The sequence below is a fragment of the Rhinopithecus roxellana genome, chromosome 1 (assembly GCF_007565055.1).
Source record: "Rhinopithecus roxellana isolate Shanxi Qingling chromosome 1, ASM756505v1, whole genome shotgun sequence".
Lineage (NCBI taxonomy): Eukaryota > Metazoa > Chordata > Mammalia > Primates > Cercopithecidae > Rhinopithecus > Rhinopithecus roxellana.
Window position 1 is genome coordinate 199,149,383 of NC_044549.1, and position 19,282 is coordinate 199,168,664.

The 19,282-nt window shown below is 47.5% G+C and overlaps 1 protein-coding gene across 2 annotated transcripts in view; it reads left to right on the forward strand.

The window, feature by feature from the left end:
* LARS2 (leucyl-tRNA synthetase 2, mitochondrial) overlaps nt 1–15,097 on the forward strand; it is a 161,765-nt gene extending 146,668 nt beyond the window's left edge. For both annotated transcript variants that reach the window (XM_030936067.1, XM_010374389.2), the window contains 2 exons: nt 8,148–8,275; nt 13,601–15,097. In XM_030936067.1, coding sequence (XP_030791927.1) covers nt 8,148–8,275; nt 13,601–13,780 — 308 coding nt within the window. In that variant the 3' untranslated portion in view covers nt 13,781–15,097. The remainder of the gene's footprint in view (nt 1–8,147; nt 8,276–13,600) is intronic.
* The last annotated feature ends 4,185 nt before the right edge of the window (nt 15,098–19,282 follow it).

Below are 19,282 nucleotides of genomic sequence, written 5' to 3' on the forward strand. Positions count from 1 at the left end.
TCTGCATCTAGAATACCGGAGTCAGAGGAACTACCCTCTCTAGGGTCCTTCCTCTCCCAGGCAGGTCTTACGGTACAGTGTACACTGTGGTGTTGCCTCTGTCAGTCTGTCCTTCATTTCTGTGACCAGATCTCCAACAGGACATGTTCTAAAGAAGTGTGGTAGAAACTGGCCCATTTCAAACTTGGCACCGTGATTTTTCTACACGTTACCCCACCGGGGCTTTTGCGATCAGTTTTATAGTGAAGAGCGGATCTAGATGGAATCTTAGTTTTGCTACAGTGTTTCCATCAGTCATTCCATAAACATTGATTGAGCATGTACTATGTGTCAGGCAGTGTTCTAGGCATTTGTAGGAAAGCGGGAGAGAGCAGTTGGAGCAGTGGACATTGTGTTCATTTCAGTTGCAGTCCTCCCTAAAGTTTTACAGATCTATAGCAAGTAATTTTTTTTTTTCAATTCAAAGAAGCAGTGGGAAACCTATGTCTCCTGCTCTCCCCCGTGAGATGTGTATCGTTTTTTCTGAATGAGCAGCTGGGGACATAGCCCAAGCAAGTGGGGAGGCTTAAGCACCAGGAATGTCCCCCTGGGTCATTACTCATGGGCATTAGGTGCCCCCAGGAGAGAAGGGGGAAATGATGCCTCTTGCCTCTCCCAGCATGTGAGAATGGTTAATGTAACAGGATGTTGAAAGTCCTTTGCAAACAGAAGCACTATATTGTGATAGGGCCTCAATATTGTCTTCTCAGACTGTCAATTCATTCCTGTCCCAAGGATCTGGGACAGTTTTTATGCATATTTCATTTTTTCTAAAACACTTACCTTTCATATACCTTCGGTTTTATTCCTGCATCTTAGAAAGATAACTCCAGAATGACTGAAGAGAACATGGTCCACCAAGGTGGCATGTTCAGAAATGACCATTCCCAGAGTTCCCCTGAGAGGCTGATTTTCAAAGGAGAAGTTCTCCCCAAAGCAACAGAATTGAGATCTATATCTTAAGGGAGATTTGAAGTCCTCTTGGCATAGTGGCCATTATTGCCCTGGATAAAAAGGAAACATTTTAGAGATGCCCAAAGTACTTAGAGCCTAACAGTCCTCTATCAATTGCTTAAAGAGTGAATGGAGACCTTTTATAAGAAACAGACCCAGCGTCTTGGCAGTTTGCAAACAGGATGAGGAAATCTTTTTTTTCCTTCCTAAAGCTTTGGATCTGAGAAGCTAAAGACACCACATCTGAATTCACAAAGTTTCTTTTGTTTACCATAATACTGTCCTATCTAGATGAGGGTGGTAGCTGCTTGCCTAGGGAAATTTTGAGTATTTGGAGCCACTGATACTGTTTCTAGATGAAAGACTCAAGGGTTCCTTTGTTGGTGAACAGTAAAAGAGCAGAAAAGCATCAAACAGGCACACTGGCTCACTCCTGTATTCCCAGCACTTTGCGAGGCCAAAGCGGACAGATCACCTGAAGTCAGGAGACCAGCTTGGCCAACATGGTAAAACTCTGTCTCTACTAAAAAATACAAAAAATTAGCCGGGCATGGTGGCACATGCCTATAATCCTAGCTACTCAGGATGGGCTGGGGCAGGAGAATGGCTTGAACCTGGGAGGTGGAGGTTGCAGTGAGCTGAGATTGTGCCACAGCACTCCTGCCTGGGCGACAGAGTGAGACTCTGTCTCAAAAATAAAGACAGAACAGAAAAGAAAAGGAAGGAAGGAAGGAAGGGAGGGAGGGAGGGAGGGAGGGAGGGAGGGAAGGGAAGGAAGGGGAGGGAGGGAGGGAGGGAGGGAGGGAAGGGAGGGAGGGAAGGGAAGGAAGGGAAGGAAGGAAGATAGATCACCAAACAGCGAGCTCCTTGGTGGTGCTCATGTTGGAGACATAATTTCACCATCCTCAAAAATGACCCAACAGGCAACAGCTTGGATGGATCTTACGAGAATATGCTGATTGAAAGAAGTTAATCACTGAAGCAATCTACCATATTATTCCATTTATATAACAGTCCTGAGATAACACAATTGTAGAGATGGAGAACATATTCATGGTTGCCGTGGGTTAGGAGTTGGGGATGGTGGCTCTTGACTGTGTTAACTGGTGGTGGTTACATGAAGCTACACATGGTTATGCTAAGCTATACACACATACACACACACACACACACACACACACATTAGTTATTAAACTGATGGAATCCAAATAAGCTCTGTGGATTGCATTCATGTGAACTTCCTGGTTTTGATATTGTGATATAATCATGCCAGCTGTGACCATTGGAGGAGGCTGGGTGAAGGGTACACAGGACCTCCTGAACATTTCTTTGTAACTTCCTGTGAATCTATAATTATTGCAGCATAAAGGATTTTTTAAATTGCCTTTCTAAACTCATAAGTCTTGAGTGTTGAGATTCTAATTCTGGAAAATAGTATAGACCATGAGAGAGGAAGGGAGGGAGGAAGGAATTCATTTCCAGTGGAAAGTTTTATTTTTTATATTTATTTATTTATTTTTTGAGACAGGGTCTCACTCTGTTGCCCAGGCTGAGTGCAGTGGCATGATCACGGCTCACTGCAACCTCAACCTCTCAGGCTCAGGTGATCCTCCCGCCTCAGCCTCCTGAGGAGCTGGGACATAGGCGTGTGCCACCACATCTGGCTAATTTTTGATTTTTTTGTAGAGAGAAGGGCCGAGTCTAGTCTCGAACTCCTGGGCTTAAGCGATCCCTCCACCTCAGCCTCTCAAAGTGCTGGGATTATAGGTGTGCGCCACCACACCTGGCCTGAAGGTTTTAACACCCACATGTACACACACACCTAACCAGATCCAACCATTCATCTTACTACTGTCTGAGGCAGGCATTCCTTCTGCTGCGTGTGGCAGAGTGCGTGGAGTGTGCCTGCAGGAGCACTCGGAGCCCTGGCTGGCCTGCCCTCAGGGTACTGCTCCCAGGGAGTGAACTCACTCTGTATGTGCCCAGCTTCTGAAGAAAAGTGCCTACAACCATCTGCAGAAAATCTGTCCAGTTTCCAGCGTGCCTCTCTGGGCTTCTTAAAGCAAAGCAAAACCTAATTTTTAAATTGAAAAGCATGTCTATACGTGTTTTGTAAAATATTCAACATTACTAGAAAGTGTGTCCTAAGCTGTCACTCAGTTGCTTCCCAGAGAACCTTTGTCACCAATGCTATGTTTAATCTGACAGAAGAATGTGATGGATGGATGTGACTTGTCTACCTTTATACAGGTGTTAACATCCTGTACAAACATTTTTTGCTCTTCCTGTGCTGTAGAGTGGTTCTGTATCAACAATATTCCATTCTTTTTTAACAGAGATAGGGAGTCCTAACCAATGAATGTAGTGATGGGCATTTGGGTGATAGTCCTTCTTTTGCTGTGTGTGTGTGTGTCTGTGTGTGTGTGTGTCTTTGTGTGCCTCTTTGAGATTAGTCCCTTGTCCAAAATACAAGTTATTTAAAATAAGTAAGATCTTAGCATTTCTGTTTCTCTGGCCATTTTTATAGTTCTACAGTGACTTTTCCTTCTTGCTTTTGCCTCTGGTGTCTGACTGATGATCTCCAAGTAATCCATCAACACCTTAATTTTGAGAGCACAGTGAGGAGAGCCTTTATCTCCCTTAGGGATTCTGAAGGAATTCTCCCTCTTGAGGTCTCAGTCCACAACTCTATTTTTCTTCATAAAATAATTTGGGATGACTTTCTTCATAGCTTTTTATAAAAAGTGGCTGTGAAATGTAGCTATTGTGTTTTGCTCTCTATACGTTGTACTCATTAACTTCAACAAAATTATAAACGTAAAAATCATATGGAAGTATGTGTGATAATTACAGGGGAGAACAAGATACCCACTGATGCTCTGATAGTTTTTTATACACGAAATGTGTGTGCTGTGCAGATGTTGCTATTTCAACATAATGTCAATGAAATTATTTCTCTGGATAGAGGATAAAGCAAAGTGGCCTCACTTCCTGTTCACTTCCTTGGAATTGCCAAGGCTAGACGCGGCACAGCAGGGATCAGACGCCGCAGAGCCCCCGCGTCTTCCCCGCTGGTGTGTCTATGAGTGCAGGGGTGGGGAGATGAGGTGGAGGCAGGCCTGAAGATGGCCAGCAGGAGAGGACTGCCATCCACAGAAGCCATGATCCCTCTGGGGTGCCTCACCACCTCTCAGTGGGGAGAGGAGGCTTGTTTCAGTTATTCTGCGGGAAAGTCTGCAACAGCAGCTCACCCAGAGGAGGGAAGAAAGGGGGTGGACTGTGGGCCACAGCCAGCCTTGTCAGGTAGGCTTGCGTGCCAGGGCCTTGCCACTTCCCAGCCTGTGTTTGGACTTTCCCCATGTGTGTCCTGAAGGCCAGCTCTCCACCTGACCTCTCCCCTTGGCATTACAACATAAAGGAATCATTGTATTTTCCACGCAAGTGTTAGGTATTTTTACTTCCCTCAAATGAGCAAGGAGGCAAAAACACTACATAAAAACCAGGGTCCTGAGTTTCTGTTCCTCACTGCTGAACAGGATGGCCCCACTCCCATCTATATGGAAATGTTGGCAGGGACCCAGGCTACTATAAATAAGCATCCTGACTGCTCCAGGAAGGCTGGGCTTCCTCATTTTTTTTTTAAAGTGGAATTTGTAACAGCTTCTGCCCAGAACATTTGTGTCCAAGGTCCTTTCATCTCCCAGGCATCCTGTACAACTGCCATACGGAGGTTTTGGAAATCTTCCCACTGCAGCTGGGTCACAGGACAAGCCACACAGGGCCAGCTCGCTAAAAGAAGTGATGATCTCTCTTCTGTGACCTCCGTCTCATATTCAGATGTGAGTTTTAACAGGATTCCATCTGAACAAGCAGGAATCTCCTTTCTCCTTCTGCCAAAAGGCACATCTGTTAGACACAGAATAGGTTCATTAGTAAGCGCAAAAGCCCCGGGCCACAGGAGCCATCTGGGCAGCAGGAATCTGTCTTTCATACCACATGATCCTCAGCTTCTAAGGAATCTTCACTTCCCTCAGGCTGACTGGCAACACAGGGTTACAGCAAGAGTGCCAGGTCGTAAAACATGGAAAGCTACATACAACAAATAAAGCTGTGGCACTGGCACAAGAACCAAGACAGGTCAACAGAAGAGTGGACTGATGGAAAGTGCAAGTCAGAGCAGTCGGTGGAACTCTCAGCTCCAGTCCACAACAAGATAAGGAGCTTGTGCTAGCTCATAAGTCAGCTGTGTCACCGAAGACACCATTGAGTTCGGCTACCATTTTTTTCCCTCTCAATGAAGGAGGCGATGTGTTGATTTACATTCTGGCCCAAGTTCTTTACCTCATGGCAAACAGGCACTTTGAGTAGCTCAGAAGTGAACAGTTTTTGAAACAGTCCCTGGTATAATACATCTTGAAAGAAAAATCACAAACCAATAGGGAAGGGAAGATGTATTCAACAAATTGGGTTTGGAAAGTTGACCATGTTGTTTTCTTTTTAATAATGTTTTTTCACAGTAAACACAAAATAAATCACTAATAGATTTGAAAATTATATGGAGAAGAAAATGAAATCATGAAAAGAAACTAAAAGAAAAAAATTGATCTCACAGGATGAAAAAATGTTATTTTTAAATATTTTTTCAAATTAAAAAAGTAATAAAACATCCTTGGTAGAAAATCTATAACATAGTATTTTAAAAAGAAAGACAAGGCTGGGCACGGTGGCTTATGCCTGTAATCCCAGCACTTTGGGAGGCTGAGGCAGGCAGATCACCTGAAGCCAGGAGTTTGAGACCAGCCTGGCCAACGTGGTGAAACCCTGTCTCTACTAAAAATACAAAAATTAGCCAGGCGTGGTGACGCACATCTGTAGTCTCAGCTACTCAGGAGGCTGAGGCACAAGAATCGCTTTAACCTGGGAGGCAGAGGTTGCAGTGAGTCAAGGTCTTACCACTGCACTCCAGCTTGGATGACAGAGTGAGACTCTGTCTCAAAAAAAGAAACAAAGAGAAATCACCCGTACTTCTCCTCCCCAGAGATACTACTTTGATTTATTTACTACCAATGTTATTACTATTTTATTCCAATCGATGTTATTACTATTTCCTTCCAATCTGTTCATATAAAATTTTTATTAAACTAGGGTCCTATTATATATATATAGAATTGTGTGTCATTTTTGCTGTGAAATATCATTTTAAAACATGGGAAAAAGAACATACAAAATCGTATTTACAACATGATCTTGTAGTGGTAGTGTTTTGTAGAGTTGGTTTATATATACAAATAGTATTGCATACATTAAATTACTATCTTTTAAAATAAGTTTAAAATGCTATCTGGGGCTGGGTGCGGTGGCTCATGCCTGTAATCCCAGCACTTCAGGAGGCCGAGGCAGGTGGATCACCTGAGGTCAGGAGTTCGAGACCAGCCTGGCCAACATGATGATGCCCCATCTCTACTAAAAATACAAAAAATTAGCCAGGCTTGTTGGTGGGCACCTGTAACCCCAGCTACTCGGGAGGCTGAGGCAGGAAAATCACTTGAACCTGGGAGGCAGAGGTTGCAGTGAGCTGAGATTGTGCCACTGCACTCCAGCCTGGGCAATGAGCGAAACTCCATCTCAAAAAGTTAAAAATGCTATCTGGGTGAACACGATGTTTATTTTTATATTTTGGACCTTTCCAAATTTTCTGCAAGGAGCGTGTACACTACATTTGTCATCAAGGAAGATAAAACAAAAAGTTGTCATTCACAACCCAGTGTTACTGGAGCTGGTTTTGGTGGAATTGACTCCCTCTGTCACAGACTCAGCTTCAGCCCATACCCTGAGCCATGGACCTATCCCTCTAATGCATTGTTCTAGTCTCAGGGCTAATAACAAGGGAGAGGTGTTGAAGGGCCAGTTCCACCACCAATGGAAAAGCTATTCCCAGGTGAGGACTACAGCTGCCAGGGCACTGCTCCAAAATGGGCATGCTGGCCATATTCACTTGCCCGCTTCTGCCCAGGGATCTATTTTTCTGTGGTGTGTATTCCCTGTACCTTTGGGGGCATCTCTTGTACTCATGAAATCAGTAGAGGCTTGCATCTATCTACCTACCTGTCTACCTACCTACCTACCTACCTACCTATCTGTCTATCTATGAAGCACGGTCTTGCTCTGTCACCCAGATTGGACTACAGTGGGGGAATCATAGCTCACTACAGCCTCAAACTCCTGGGCTCAAGCAGTCTTCTTGCCTCAGCCTCCCAAGTACCTGGGATTAGAGGCATGAGCCACCATGCTGGCGAATTTTTTTTTTTTCACAGATGGGGTCTTGCTGTGTTCCCCAGCCTTATCTTAAACTCCTGGCCTCAAGCGGTCCTCCCATCTCGGCCTCCCAAAGTGCTGAGATTACAGCAGAGGCTTTGAAGTCAAAGCTTTCCCTGCTAGGACGAGCCCTAGTTAAAGTCCTGGAGCACTGGCCACTGCCACTGCACTTGGACAGCTGGCCTTCTGCTACCCTTAGTGCCACCTCTACTTGGGGGCTGTGGCACAAAGCATTCTGGGAAATGGGGCTTGAGACGGTTTCATTCCTCAGTGTTTCCTCATCTTTGGCCCACCCTGAGCCAAGGAAAGCTCCTTCCATTCCAGTAATCAGAGGGCTCCATTCCCAAGAGGAAGTTTGCGGGAAGGTTAGGATCCCTCTGTGCATGGTGAGGAGTGTCCTGCTGTTCACTGCATCCTGGCTCCAGTAATTGTGAGTAAAATAATAGGTTGGTTATGAGTAAAAGAACAGGTTGGGAGGCCTTCTCAGACTATAGAATGCATAGGCGAGATACGTAGCGAATGCCGCTCCGTACTTTGGAATCAGCTCTCAGGGCAGCACAAAGGCATTCCTTCACCAGCGGAACTTCAGGGGGATGCCATTCACACCAGCAGCCTGTGTCTCCACATGCACACTTCAGAATGGCATAGCCACCCATCTTCACAGCCCTGCGCGCCGTCTGTGAACAACAAGAGCTCCCCAGCAACCTGGGATTCTAAACCAGGCCAAAGTGTTGAGCACCTGGCAGGCTGTGCTGTGTGGGGGCGGAAGCTTTGGTCCTGCTCTCATAAGCCTCCCTGTTCTTAGAGTGACCCCACTCTTCTGTGCCTTGGCATTGCAGGCCTGGCGCTGGTGCCAAGGAAGCTCTGTGCCCACTACTCCTGGGACGCCAATGTGCTGCTCCAGGCATGGCCTGCCGTGGACCCGGAGTTCCTGCAGCAGCCGGAGGTCGTCCAGATGGCAGTTCTGGTAAGTATCTCCCCTCAACCCCAGAGCCCGGCAGTCCCTGCCCTGCTAGTGGCCCCTAAACACTGTGGTGGTTTTGAGAGGTCTATTAGCAGGCCTTTCTGGCTCACTCAGCTCAGCCCTCAGCCACACCTTGTGACCGGAAGGCACAAGGCCTGTCTTTCCTTTGCCAGTACCCTCAGTTTTGTAGGTCACCACACCCCAGAAGCATGTGAGCATGAAACTCTCATGACCCTCAAGGGCTTGGAAAGGGGAGTCATAAACCTGGCCTGCCTTATAGGTTCTCATTGTTTTTCCAGCTGAGGACCATGTTTCAGTCGCTCTCAATTTCACTCAGGTGCTCTTGGGGGCTTTTGGGGGCTGGGGAAGGGTAACAGTGAGGTGGGTGGCTATGCAGTAATACCTATAAAACGTAATTCAGAAAGCCTCCATAATTTTTTTTTTTTTTTGTAAATTAGGTAATTTTAAGTACATAAGAGGAGTTTATTGTTTAAACCTTTTCTAAGAGCAAGTAACCCCCTTATTGTTTATCCTATATGTGATTTTTCTACATTTACTTAATTTGTTAAATGAGACACATTTATGATGAATATCTCTTAAATATGCTGATGTGTCTGAAGAAAAAAAGAGGACAGGGAGTGGACTTTGAACCACATGTCTCCCCGGAACCACACATGGGGCCAGGTAATTCACATTCAAAATTATCATTTCACTCTTATCACCCTATAAAGTGGGTGTTGCCGTTCTCATTTTTTCAATTGAGGACTGAGGCTCAGTGAAGTTGGTCCACCTAGCCCAGGTTTATTCGTTTATTCACAAATGCTTATCAAGTCTGACTCTACATCAGGCATAGTGCTCTGGGGATACAAAATCAAGATAGGACAGACAGGTTCCCTGCCCTCATGGAGCTTAAAGCATAGTAGGAGAGAGAGGGAAGAATAAAAAGGAAAGAGGAAAATAAATAAAATGACTGCAAATTGTGAAAAGTGCCCTGAACAAACCCACCTAGGGGCTGAGGGAGGGCATAGCCCCACAGAGGTTGGCCAGCCAGGCCCTGGCCCCTCTGCACCTGTGCAGGCCCAGGGCCCAGCAGGAAGGTGGAGGTTTGGAAAGACAATACTTTGCCAAGGAGACCGGGCTCTTTCACAGCTCCCTTGTCTTCGCACCAACTCTCCTGGCACTATGTTCTCTGCCACCCCACCCCAAAGGGAGAGGAGGTGAGAGTGCCCTGGCAGACTTCTTCCAAAAATCTTCAAAACCAAAACCATCCTTGTGGCATAGAGGAAATTTCTTTTCATCATCATCATTATTATTATTATTATTTAATAGAGACATGGTCTCACTCTGTTGCCCGGGCTGGTCTCAAGCTCCTGGGCTCAAACAGTCTTTTTGCCTCAGCCTCCCAAATTGCTGGGATTAGAGACATGAGCCACCACACCCAACCCAGAATTTTTTTTTTTTTTTTTTTTGAGACAGAGTCTCACTCTGTCGCCCAAGCTGGAGTGCAGTGGCACAATCTTGGCTCACTACAACCTCTGCCTCAAGCAATTCTCCTGGCTCAGCCTCCCAGTTAGCTGAGATTACAGGCATGTGCTACCATGCGCAGCTAATTTTTGTATTTTTAGTAGAGATGGAGTTTCATCATGTTGGCCAGGCTGATTTCAAACTCCTGACCTCATGTGATCTGCCCGCCTCAGCCTCCCAAAGTGCTGGGATTACAGGTGGGAGCCACCACACCCGGCCCCAGCCCAGAAATTGCTTTAATTTGAGTAATGTTTATGATAAATAAATATCTCATGCATCCCTAAGAACTTGTCCTCAGCCCAGTTGAGACATGCTAACTTGAGAAAAAGGGAGAGCTTCAGTCTATGAAAATATCTTTCTATCTTAAATTACCACTGCAGAAAAGAAATAGAGTTTTGATCATTGGTAAAATAATTTTAGATAATCATTGAAATGCAAACCTAAAATTAAAAGCATGTGTAAGACTTTCTGCAGGTGTACCTAGCTTGAGAACCCGGGCTGGGTTGGCACCGTGCCAGCAGCAAAGACTTCTGTGAAGGCCTGGGTTCTCACTCCGCGTGATCTCACTTTGTGCCCTGGCCAGAAACATGCTGCAAGCACAGTTCAGTGTCATTCAGTTCAGTTGTGCCCGTGTTCTTTGTGCCTATGACATGCTGGGCTCTGCCCCCACCAGGGATACAGAGACAAGAGCTACCGCCTTATCACTTTGGAACAAAGGTCTGGGGGCACATGAGCTGTCACACACAGTTTATGTAAGGGCTTGGAAGTCGGGCCATCCTGGGTATAAGTCTTAGTTTTACAACATAGTTAACACCTCTAAGCCTCAGTTTCCTGAGTTATAAAATGGAGGCACGCACAGCGCCTGCCTTATCCGGCTATTGAGAGAATTAGGTGGGATAATGCCAGGAAGTGCTTAGCTTGCTTCTGGATGCACTAATGACAAAATCCTCTTAACACAGAGTGAGCGCCGACCCAGGGCCACGCTCCGCCCTGGAACTTCCCAGGTGTGAGCTTATTTACTAAGCACAGTGGCTCTGTGAGGCAGGCTTGTTGTTGTCCCCATTTCACAGACAGGCAGATGTGTGACTAACCTTATCTTACAGGCAAGGAAATGGTGGCAGGATGGGGCAGAATAACTCACTGACGGTCACACAGCTAGTCCAGATCTACTCTATGAATGGTGACTGCTGCTAGCATCAGTGTTGCCACTTCTGGCAGTTGGAGAATCAGAAAATGCATCATGAGGAAAAGGAGAGGCGGCTTTGGCTTTGAAAGAGAAGCAGCCTCTCCCCAGTGGAGAGAAGGGTGCCGCAATACCAGGAGCAAACACAGGAGGCAGGTCCACAGAGACCGGGGCTGAGCCAGGGAGGGGCTGGAGCAGAGGGCACAGGGCAGTGCTGGAAACAAGGCTAAAGGTGGGGAGTGTCCCCTCCTCGGAGGCCAGACTCCACCCCTCAGAGGACGGGGGCTGTCAGGGTGTGTGAGCAGGAGAGAGAGGGGCTGTGTCAGGTCATCCTGTCTCTACCGCTGCCTGGGGTGGAGGCCTAGGTAGACAAGTGACTTCACTTCATGTGCCTCAGCTTCCCCATCTGTAAAATGGGATGGGACATTCACGCAGCGACTCAGGTTCATGCAAGTGAATTGCATAGTTCAGTGCTTGGCGGAGCGCGAGCTCAGCAAACGGACGCTTGTATTGTTATTAGCCATTCCAAGGCTACCCTCGTGATGGCGACAGGTGATGGATTCGAGTGGGAGGAACACCTGTGGCCTGGGCCCTGTCCGACAGGTGTCAGAAAAGTCCAGGAGAGTCATGCTTAGGCCCTCTCCAAAGATGGAGGTGCAAGAGCCCCCCAGCATAGCAGCCTCTGTTTGAAGTGATATCAATGTGCTTATTCCTCTTTGGGCCCTTGAAGCCCAGGCTCAGTGTTGAGTCCCAGCCTGACTTGTCTGCCCATCTCATTGGCACTTTATGCCAGAGACAGGGGGAGCATGATCGGCACCTACTCACCCTAAAGGGACTGCCTTGGTAAGGCAACTCGGGAGGCCCGGGGAGCCAGAACCGTGTGAGGGTGCCCGAGGCAGCATGGGAAAGACTCGGAGCACCATGGCCACATCCAGAGATCACATGCCCTGCCCCCAAAGCCCCAGCTGTGGACAAGAATGACTCAGGTCCCTTGGATAGGCTGTCACCAGTGATGACTTAGGACCAGCCTGTCCGGCTCCGGCAAAGCACAGGAAGCTCGAAGCGTTTAGAAATGGGTCATTGTTGTGCTGAGGCCATGCGTCAAAGAGGACATCCCACAGCCAGCTCCTTCTATCCTGGCCACCACTCTTGACAAAGGCAGAGGGAGTACGGCTTAGTGAGCTGGTCGCTTTACACAGGTTATTTTACCTCCTTCACTCCAGAATCTGGAGAATTCTGTCCTTAAGAAAAAAAAAAAAAAAAAAAAAACAACTAAGCTCAAGATCCCACAGCTTGTAAGACCAGGCCTGAGAGTCAAACCTGAGTCTGCCCACATGAGAGCACCATGCTCCCCCTCGCCCAGCACCCCCTCTGTGGGTGGTGACCCAAAGGAGATGTTGGCCTGGGCTGCTCTTCCATAGGAGGAAAGACATGATTCACTGACAACTGCATGTCCTGAGAATTCCCTGCTGGGGACCCCAGGACTTCACTAGGGGCATGGCTCTTGTGTGACAGGTGGAAGCTCTCTTCCAGGGTCTCAGTCCAGCCCAGCATGTGGCCTTGAAAGAAGGCAGCTTCTAATGACTCAGAAACACCAGGGCAGAGGGGCCACAGTCCTTCACACCACACACGTAGTTCCCCAGCTTCAGAACGCTTTAAAACCCTGCAGCATGGAGCCTCACGCTTTCAAAACAATATTTCATAATATGCCAGGACTGTGTGTTTTATTTATATCCTCTCCCAGTTTCCTAGGCTAATGCAGACAATAAAAATGCCACCAAGTTCTGCAGAAATCTGAAAAAAAAGGAAGTGGATGATTAGGGGACATTTGATAATGTGCTTTGGTTGAAACTTGAGAAATTATTCCTCGTAACTTTTCCTAAGACCGTGACTGTATTTTCCAAGTGAAAAACAAGAGTTAGTGAGAGAAATGTGTGTGTAGATTTCGGAGCAATAGGATTGAGGATTTGGGAGCATGACTGCTCAGAAGCTGAACCACGTGGTCATCTTCCCTCATTGAATCAATATTCGGTGAATACCCACCTGTGTCTGGAACTGTACTGATCCATGTTAAGGGAGAAAGAGTGATTAATGTGACAAGATGTAGGTCCAATTTCTAAGTCGTCACACTTGAGCACCCCCTTCTGGAGCCAGTCAGCAGAGAGAGAAGTTTGACTGTGTCCCCCGTGAAACTGTCAACTGTTTGGTCCACTTGAGACCTAGGTAAAATCCGAGGGGACAGCTCGCTCTAGCTTGGATCTGAACTTAGACTTGAGCCCCGATGACAGAATAATCCCTTTCTGCCTGGAAATGGCCCAAGCCATCTCATGCTGAGGATTTTTGACATCATCTCTACCACAGCTGTGTATGAGAGCAGTGCTCAGCACTCACATGCAGTCTCAGTGTCTGTCTCTCTCTGCAGGTCTAGGTATTAATCCTATTCAGCTGGTTGCGTTTTACCCTTGTGGGAAGCAGGGTGCTGACTTCCTCCTTTCTCCACCTCTATTCCCTTCCCCTAAACAAATGCAGCCACGCCCTTTGCAGGCAGGAGGTTTGGTATTGGGCCGCCTGCCACTCTGAGGATGTTCCTCATTGTTTGTCTTGGCTTTTCTCCTTCTCAGATCAACAATAAAGCTTGTGGCAAAATTCCTGTGCCCCAACAAGTTGCCCAGGACCAGGACAAAGTCCACGAATTTGTTCTCCAAAGTGAGCTGGGTGTCAGGCTTTTGCAAGGGCGAAGCATCAAGAAGTCCTTCCTCTCCCCGAGAACTGCCCTCATCAACTTCCTGGTGCAAGATTGACAGCCAGGAGGCTGCGGCTACCACGTAGGGCCTCTGAGGAACCTCCTTCCAGGCCTGGGATGAGGGGGCGATGTCTGCTTCCCAGGGGAAGGGAAAAGACAAATGTCTTGACTGTTGACCTCAGTCCTGTGGCAGACTGCAGTCAACAGTGTGCCTCTGTAGTGGGGCCTGGTGCTGGGGCGAAGGTGAGCTGAGCAACAGAGAAATATGAGCTACTGAGGAGGGTGTCGGACAGCCTGCCCCTCACCCCCGACTCACACTGCAGGTGGAGGAGGCCATCTGATCCCATGGGAAGCCCTCAGAGACACTGCTGGGTGGGAGCAGGAAGGAGCACAGTGCCCCTCGAACAGCCAGGTAGCCTGCGGATCTGGGAAATGGCTCTGCCTTAGGTGCTCCTCGGGAATTTAAGGTCAACCTGAGGAACTGCAGGACTCAGGTGCAGTGTGCCAGCCACTTGGAACTGCTAACTGAGCCTCCAGAGGGTGGTGAATGGTCTCTTTGCCTTCAGGCTGGATGAGGAAGCCATTTAGGAAATGCTCAAATAACCAATATGTGGAAATGGACACAGGGATTTTCTGAAGTTGCTTTGAATCAAAAGGCAGGCAGTGCTGGTTCCTCCACCTCTGTCCCCACCACTCCCCAGCTCTGTCATGCAGGCCTGTCCTCCCCAACCCCAGTTGGACATGCCTCCCAGGCCTGCTATGGTTCTGACACACAGGATCCCAGGCAAAGCACCACTTCCTCACATGAATGAGGAGCAGCAAGTCATGACCACTCCCTTGGGTATACAATTTGCTGTGTAGTGAAATGGAACCAGGCTCCAGGCTGCTCATCCCCAACCTCAGAGCCCCACCGCAGCCCAGTAGGGATGCAGCAGGCCCCGGAGGGCTCATGTGGGCCCCAGATGGCAATGCCACCATTATTGATTTGACTCCAGAGCCAGTTATTAGGAAGAGCAAGCTCACCACAGAGCAGTGGAACTGAGGCCCCCCAGGTGTTGCCTTCAGTGTCCAAGCCACAGCAGTCTGGCTGTTGGGAAGACAGCCAGGAATGGGCTCATGTCATTGGCACATCAGGCTAATCCTGGTTTTATGTGAAGTCAGCAATTAAGTGTTCCCACTAGAACTGGTCTAAGCCACTGATTAATATTTAAGGAAGGAAGGTGGGGGAGAATCTAGCCATTTTGTAATGCCAGCAATCTATATTTGTTATCTGATGCCATTTTTCTGAAGTAGCCTCAGATGTGATCCCCCTGCAGTTCAGCAGTTAACAGATGACTTTTTTAGTGTAATAAAATGTTTATCATCTGTGACTTCAGGACATATGTGTGATCTTGGAATATCTACCATATTCCAATTTCAGAGTTAATGACAAACAGATTGAGGTATTCCATCATCATCAGAAGCATTGGCTGTGTGTCTGACTCCACATGGAATGCTATAAAGTGGGATACATGTGATTCTTCTTGTTCCAGAACTTACAGTCCATGGTAGACAACACTGATATAGGCACACTAGCAACAGCAGTTAAGTCACTGGTTCTCAGGCCTAATACTCTGCGTGGTCCTCATGCCCAGATATTCCAATTTAATTGGTCCACGGTGTGGCTTAAGCATCAGGAATCTTTAAAACTACAAGTGATTCTAATGGGCAGCAAAGTTTGAGAACCACTGGATACATTGATGCACTTGAACCATAATTTCTATCTAGTTCTTCCTCTTCCTAATCTTCAGCTTAGCAAAGTCCAGTTTCTGACCTCAGTAAGACAGTCAATAAATGGCTGAGATTATTCCCCACCTCCCCACTCCCAGGGGTCAGAGTTTTCTGTCCAGTTGTTCCGTTACCCATACTCTTAGTACGTACTAATGAGCTCTTGTTTGCAAAAGCTTTATCCTCTAGGAGCAATTTCTCCAGAGTCATGCTGGTGTCAGCCAGCTGGTCAGTCTAGCAGCCTGGAGGCTTTACTGGCCCATTGCCCTGGTCAGATCATGTGCAAATAAAGGGCTCCCTTCCCTCATCTTGTTCAAGACCACTTAGCTTACCCTAAGAAAGAACAAGATAATCAAGCAAAAACACTCACTCCTCCTTCCTTGTACCAAGTATTTTCATGGGCTTCTATTTAATCCATATTCACTGCCATGTGCAATGAGACTAAGTACATTCAACTCAGCTCTAGCACTCCAGACTTCTGGTCCCCGTCTTCCCTTTTGGTCCTACTCTTGGTCCTGGACCACACTTTCCCTCCTGGAAAGCCAGTAAACCTGGGAAATCACAGAGGTGGTGTCTTCTCTACAGGGGCAGTGGTGGGTGAGAGGCCAAGAGCGTGTGGTTAGTTCCAGAGAACTGGGGGGAAAGGTTGTCCAGCAAGTGGAAGATGTAGACTCGTGGGCGGGTATCAGGGTTATTTCTATGGGGCAATAAGAGAACAGAGTTTGTGCCCAGGGAGAGTGGTGCTCCATGGCAAATGCTACCACAATAGGAGCCAGCTGTCTGCCTAAGAAAATTGATCTCTAAGACCCTAAAACAATTAGTGAGCTGGGAAACAGCACAGGCATATTTCATCCCAGCCTAAATGCACACCTTCAGGGGACTGGCTTTGAAAAGCAGGGTACATCCAGTCAATGGAAGGCGAGGCAACCAGCAACAGATGGTTTTTTAAAAACATGTAGCCTGGAAATTTTCTCATGAATCAAGGAAGATACATGCACAATGCAATCCTGACCTTTTTGTTTTTTTCAACGCTTACAAGGAAAATTGAAAGCAGGAAATTTGCTTGCATATCATAGGCTGAGACTCCTACAAGCTATTTTTTCCTTGTCTACTTTTTTGCATTTTCTCATTTTTATTGGCCATGAAGTTATTTCAGTAATACTTCATGAGGCAAAACATCAAAATGTACAATTTTGTGAAGCTGTAAATGAGCTAAGAACTTGTTTCCCTTGATTTTTCTTTTCTTCTCCCAGGCAGGATATCTAGCTGCCTCTGAGGATGTATTCTAGCTAGGAAAACATGCTCCTTTCCTTGTATGAGGTGAAATCCAAAGAATAAAAAGCAGCCCCCATGAAGTTCCTGCTCACGCAGTTGCTCAGTCTGGGTAGGTGTGGGGAGCTCCCTTTCTTGTATCTCAGCCTTAGGCTCTTGAAACCTTAGGACAGAAGAACAGAAGGCAACGTTCCCCTAATGGAACTCTCCTGCTTACTTGCTGACAGATTCGAGGTTGTGGATAGGAGGCATTATCACCTCCTTTTGCAGATAACGAAACTTGAGACCATAACAGTAAGTGATGATGTATCTTGACCCCCAATCTGTGCTCATTCAACTTAGAGCACCCCCCCCCCCCGTACTACCACCAGGCAAAGTGTAGTGCAGGAGGTAAACTCTCTTTCTTTTATGTTTTTTTTTTTTTTTTTGAGACGGAGTCTCACTTCATCACCCAGGCTGGAGTGCAGTGGTGCGATCTCAGCTCACTACAACCTCTGCCTCGGGGGTTCAAGTGATTCTCGTGCCTTAGCCACCTGAGTGGTTGGGAGTACAGGCACGGACCACCACACCCAGCTAATTTAGGAGGTAAACGTTCTTAACTGGCGGGCCCAGCTGGACTGCATAAGTCAAGGAAAGACAGAGGGGTAGACCAAAAGAGTTTTCCCTCCTCTTTCTTCCTGTGAGAAGAGCAAGCAGAAAACAGCGGTCTCGTGGGCTGGGTCCCTGCCTGACACTCAGAGGTGGCTGGCTAAAGGCTCTCGTCCAAGCTGATGAGCTTGGAGAAAGGAATCTGGGGTGACCAACAACCAGCAAGTAGGGAAATCCCCCGAGGGCGGGTGGGTGGTTGGTGACAGTGCTGGTAGGGAGGGGAGAGCCTGGAGCAGCCACGGAAAGCCCAGTCCTGTACGCAGAGGCCTCAGATCCAAGGGTGGGCCCAGTGACCTCACTCCAGGCCTCCATTGCCCTCCCTCGGCCTGTCCACGTGAGGGGCTGGAGGCAGCTGTGCAGCAATAATGAGGCCCTGGAGGGGAGGTGGTGATCAGGACTGCTGGAATCCAATGCCTGATGACTCATCTCCCTGTGCCTTAAGTCCTAATCTTGAATTTCAGTTCTTATTCAGCCTCTGGAAGAGCACATCTAAGACAGACACCCTGTATACAGGAGCCATGGGCTGCAATCCCCCGACATTACAATAATATCTATCATTTCTGAGGACTTATTATGGGCCTGGCCCTGTTCTAAGTGCTTTGCCACATAAGGAGCCTTGCCCAAGACCACACACAAGAAGGTGGCAGAGCCATGATCCCACTCTGCTCCACCTCGCTGGTTCCCAAAGACCTTTGTGCAAAACCAGTCCTCGAACCTCCTGAATTTTCCCAGATGGTCCTTATTTATAGCTTTCTCTCCAGTTGTTCCCCAAATGCCCTAGAGCCTGCCGAAACCACACTTGCTCATGTGTGTCTGGGAAGGTTGGCTCACTGTGGGCACACACCTGGTTGAATGCATACCTGAAGTTCTGAGGCAGCCAATTCGGCATGTGGGGTCGGCTCTCTTTCAGCCTGGGACTGACCGCCCCCAGGGAGCCATCACCCCTGGCAGACAGAGCCTCCTTTGGACACCATCCCTGGGACCTAGAAGCCAGGAAGCCATCTTTGCTCAGCTCCACCTACTGTGAGGAAAATCCCATGGCAGATGGGAGAGGGGAGACCTGTTCTAGACCTCCCCGGTGATAAGCACTCCTTGGCACCACAGCAGCCCCATCTGTGTATTCCACAGATCATCCTTTCCACAAACAATAGAAGAGCCCCATCTGGGATTAATTAAGGAGGGCTCAGCCCTGGTCCTGCCCAAGGGAGGGCTCACCCACCACATCTGCTGCTGCATACTCATGGCTGCCCTCAGAACTCAGAGGAGAACTAGATCTTAGGGGACAGGTTCCCCTTCCTCAACCACTGCCGCGGGGTTGTAGAAAGGAATAATGTGTCCTTTACACGGTGAGATCCATAGAGGGAGCAGGCACCCAAAGATTATATGCCATTCATTGGGTCCAGCTTGTCAGTCCTCAGGGCCAGAGTGGGCCAGAGGGGCTTTGTCAGGTGAACTCAGAGAGACTCATTGTGCACAAGAGGGCAGCTGCTGCAGAGATAGGCTGAGAGCTGCAACAAGGGAACCTAAAGCAAGTGTCGCCAGATATCCTCATTATTAGTTATCAACTAACTCTTAGTTAACATCATAGTTTCCAGGAAATATTTTAGTTTTCTATTAATATTTTAACTACTAGCATCAGAGTCATCAGCAAATATCTAAGTCATCAGTAAACATCTCAGATGTCAGTTTCCCTCTGAGTGAATGTAGTAGACCTCTTAGTCATTATTTGCTTCATTATTACTGGTGAAACCTTAATTATGCACTAATAATTAGTGGCTGCTAATATCTCGCCTACCAATCTTCTTCAGCATCAACATGTTTTAATTATCAGCTGATAATTCATGTAGCCATAACAAGTAAACCCCCAAATGTC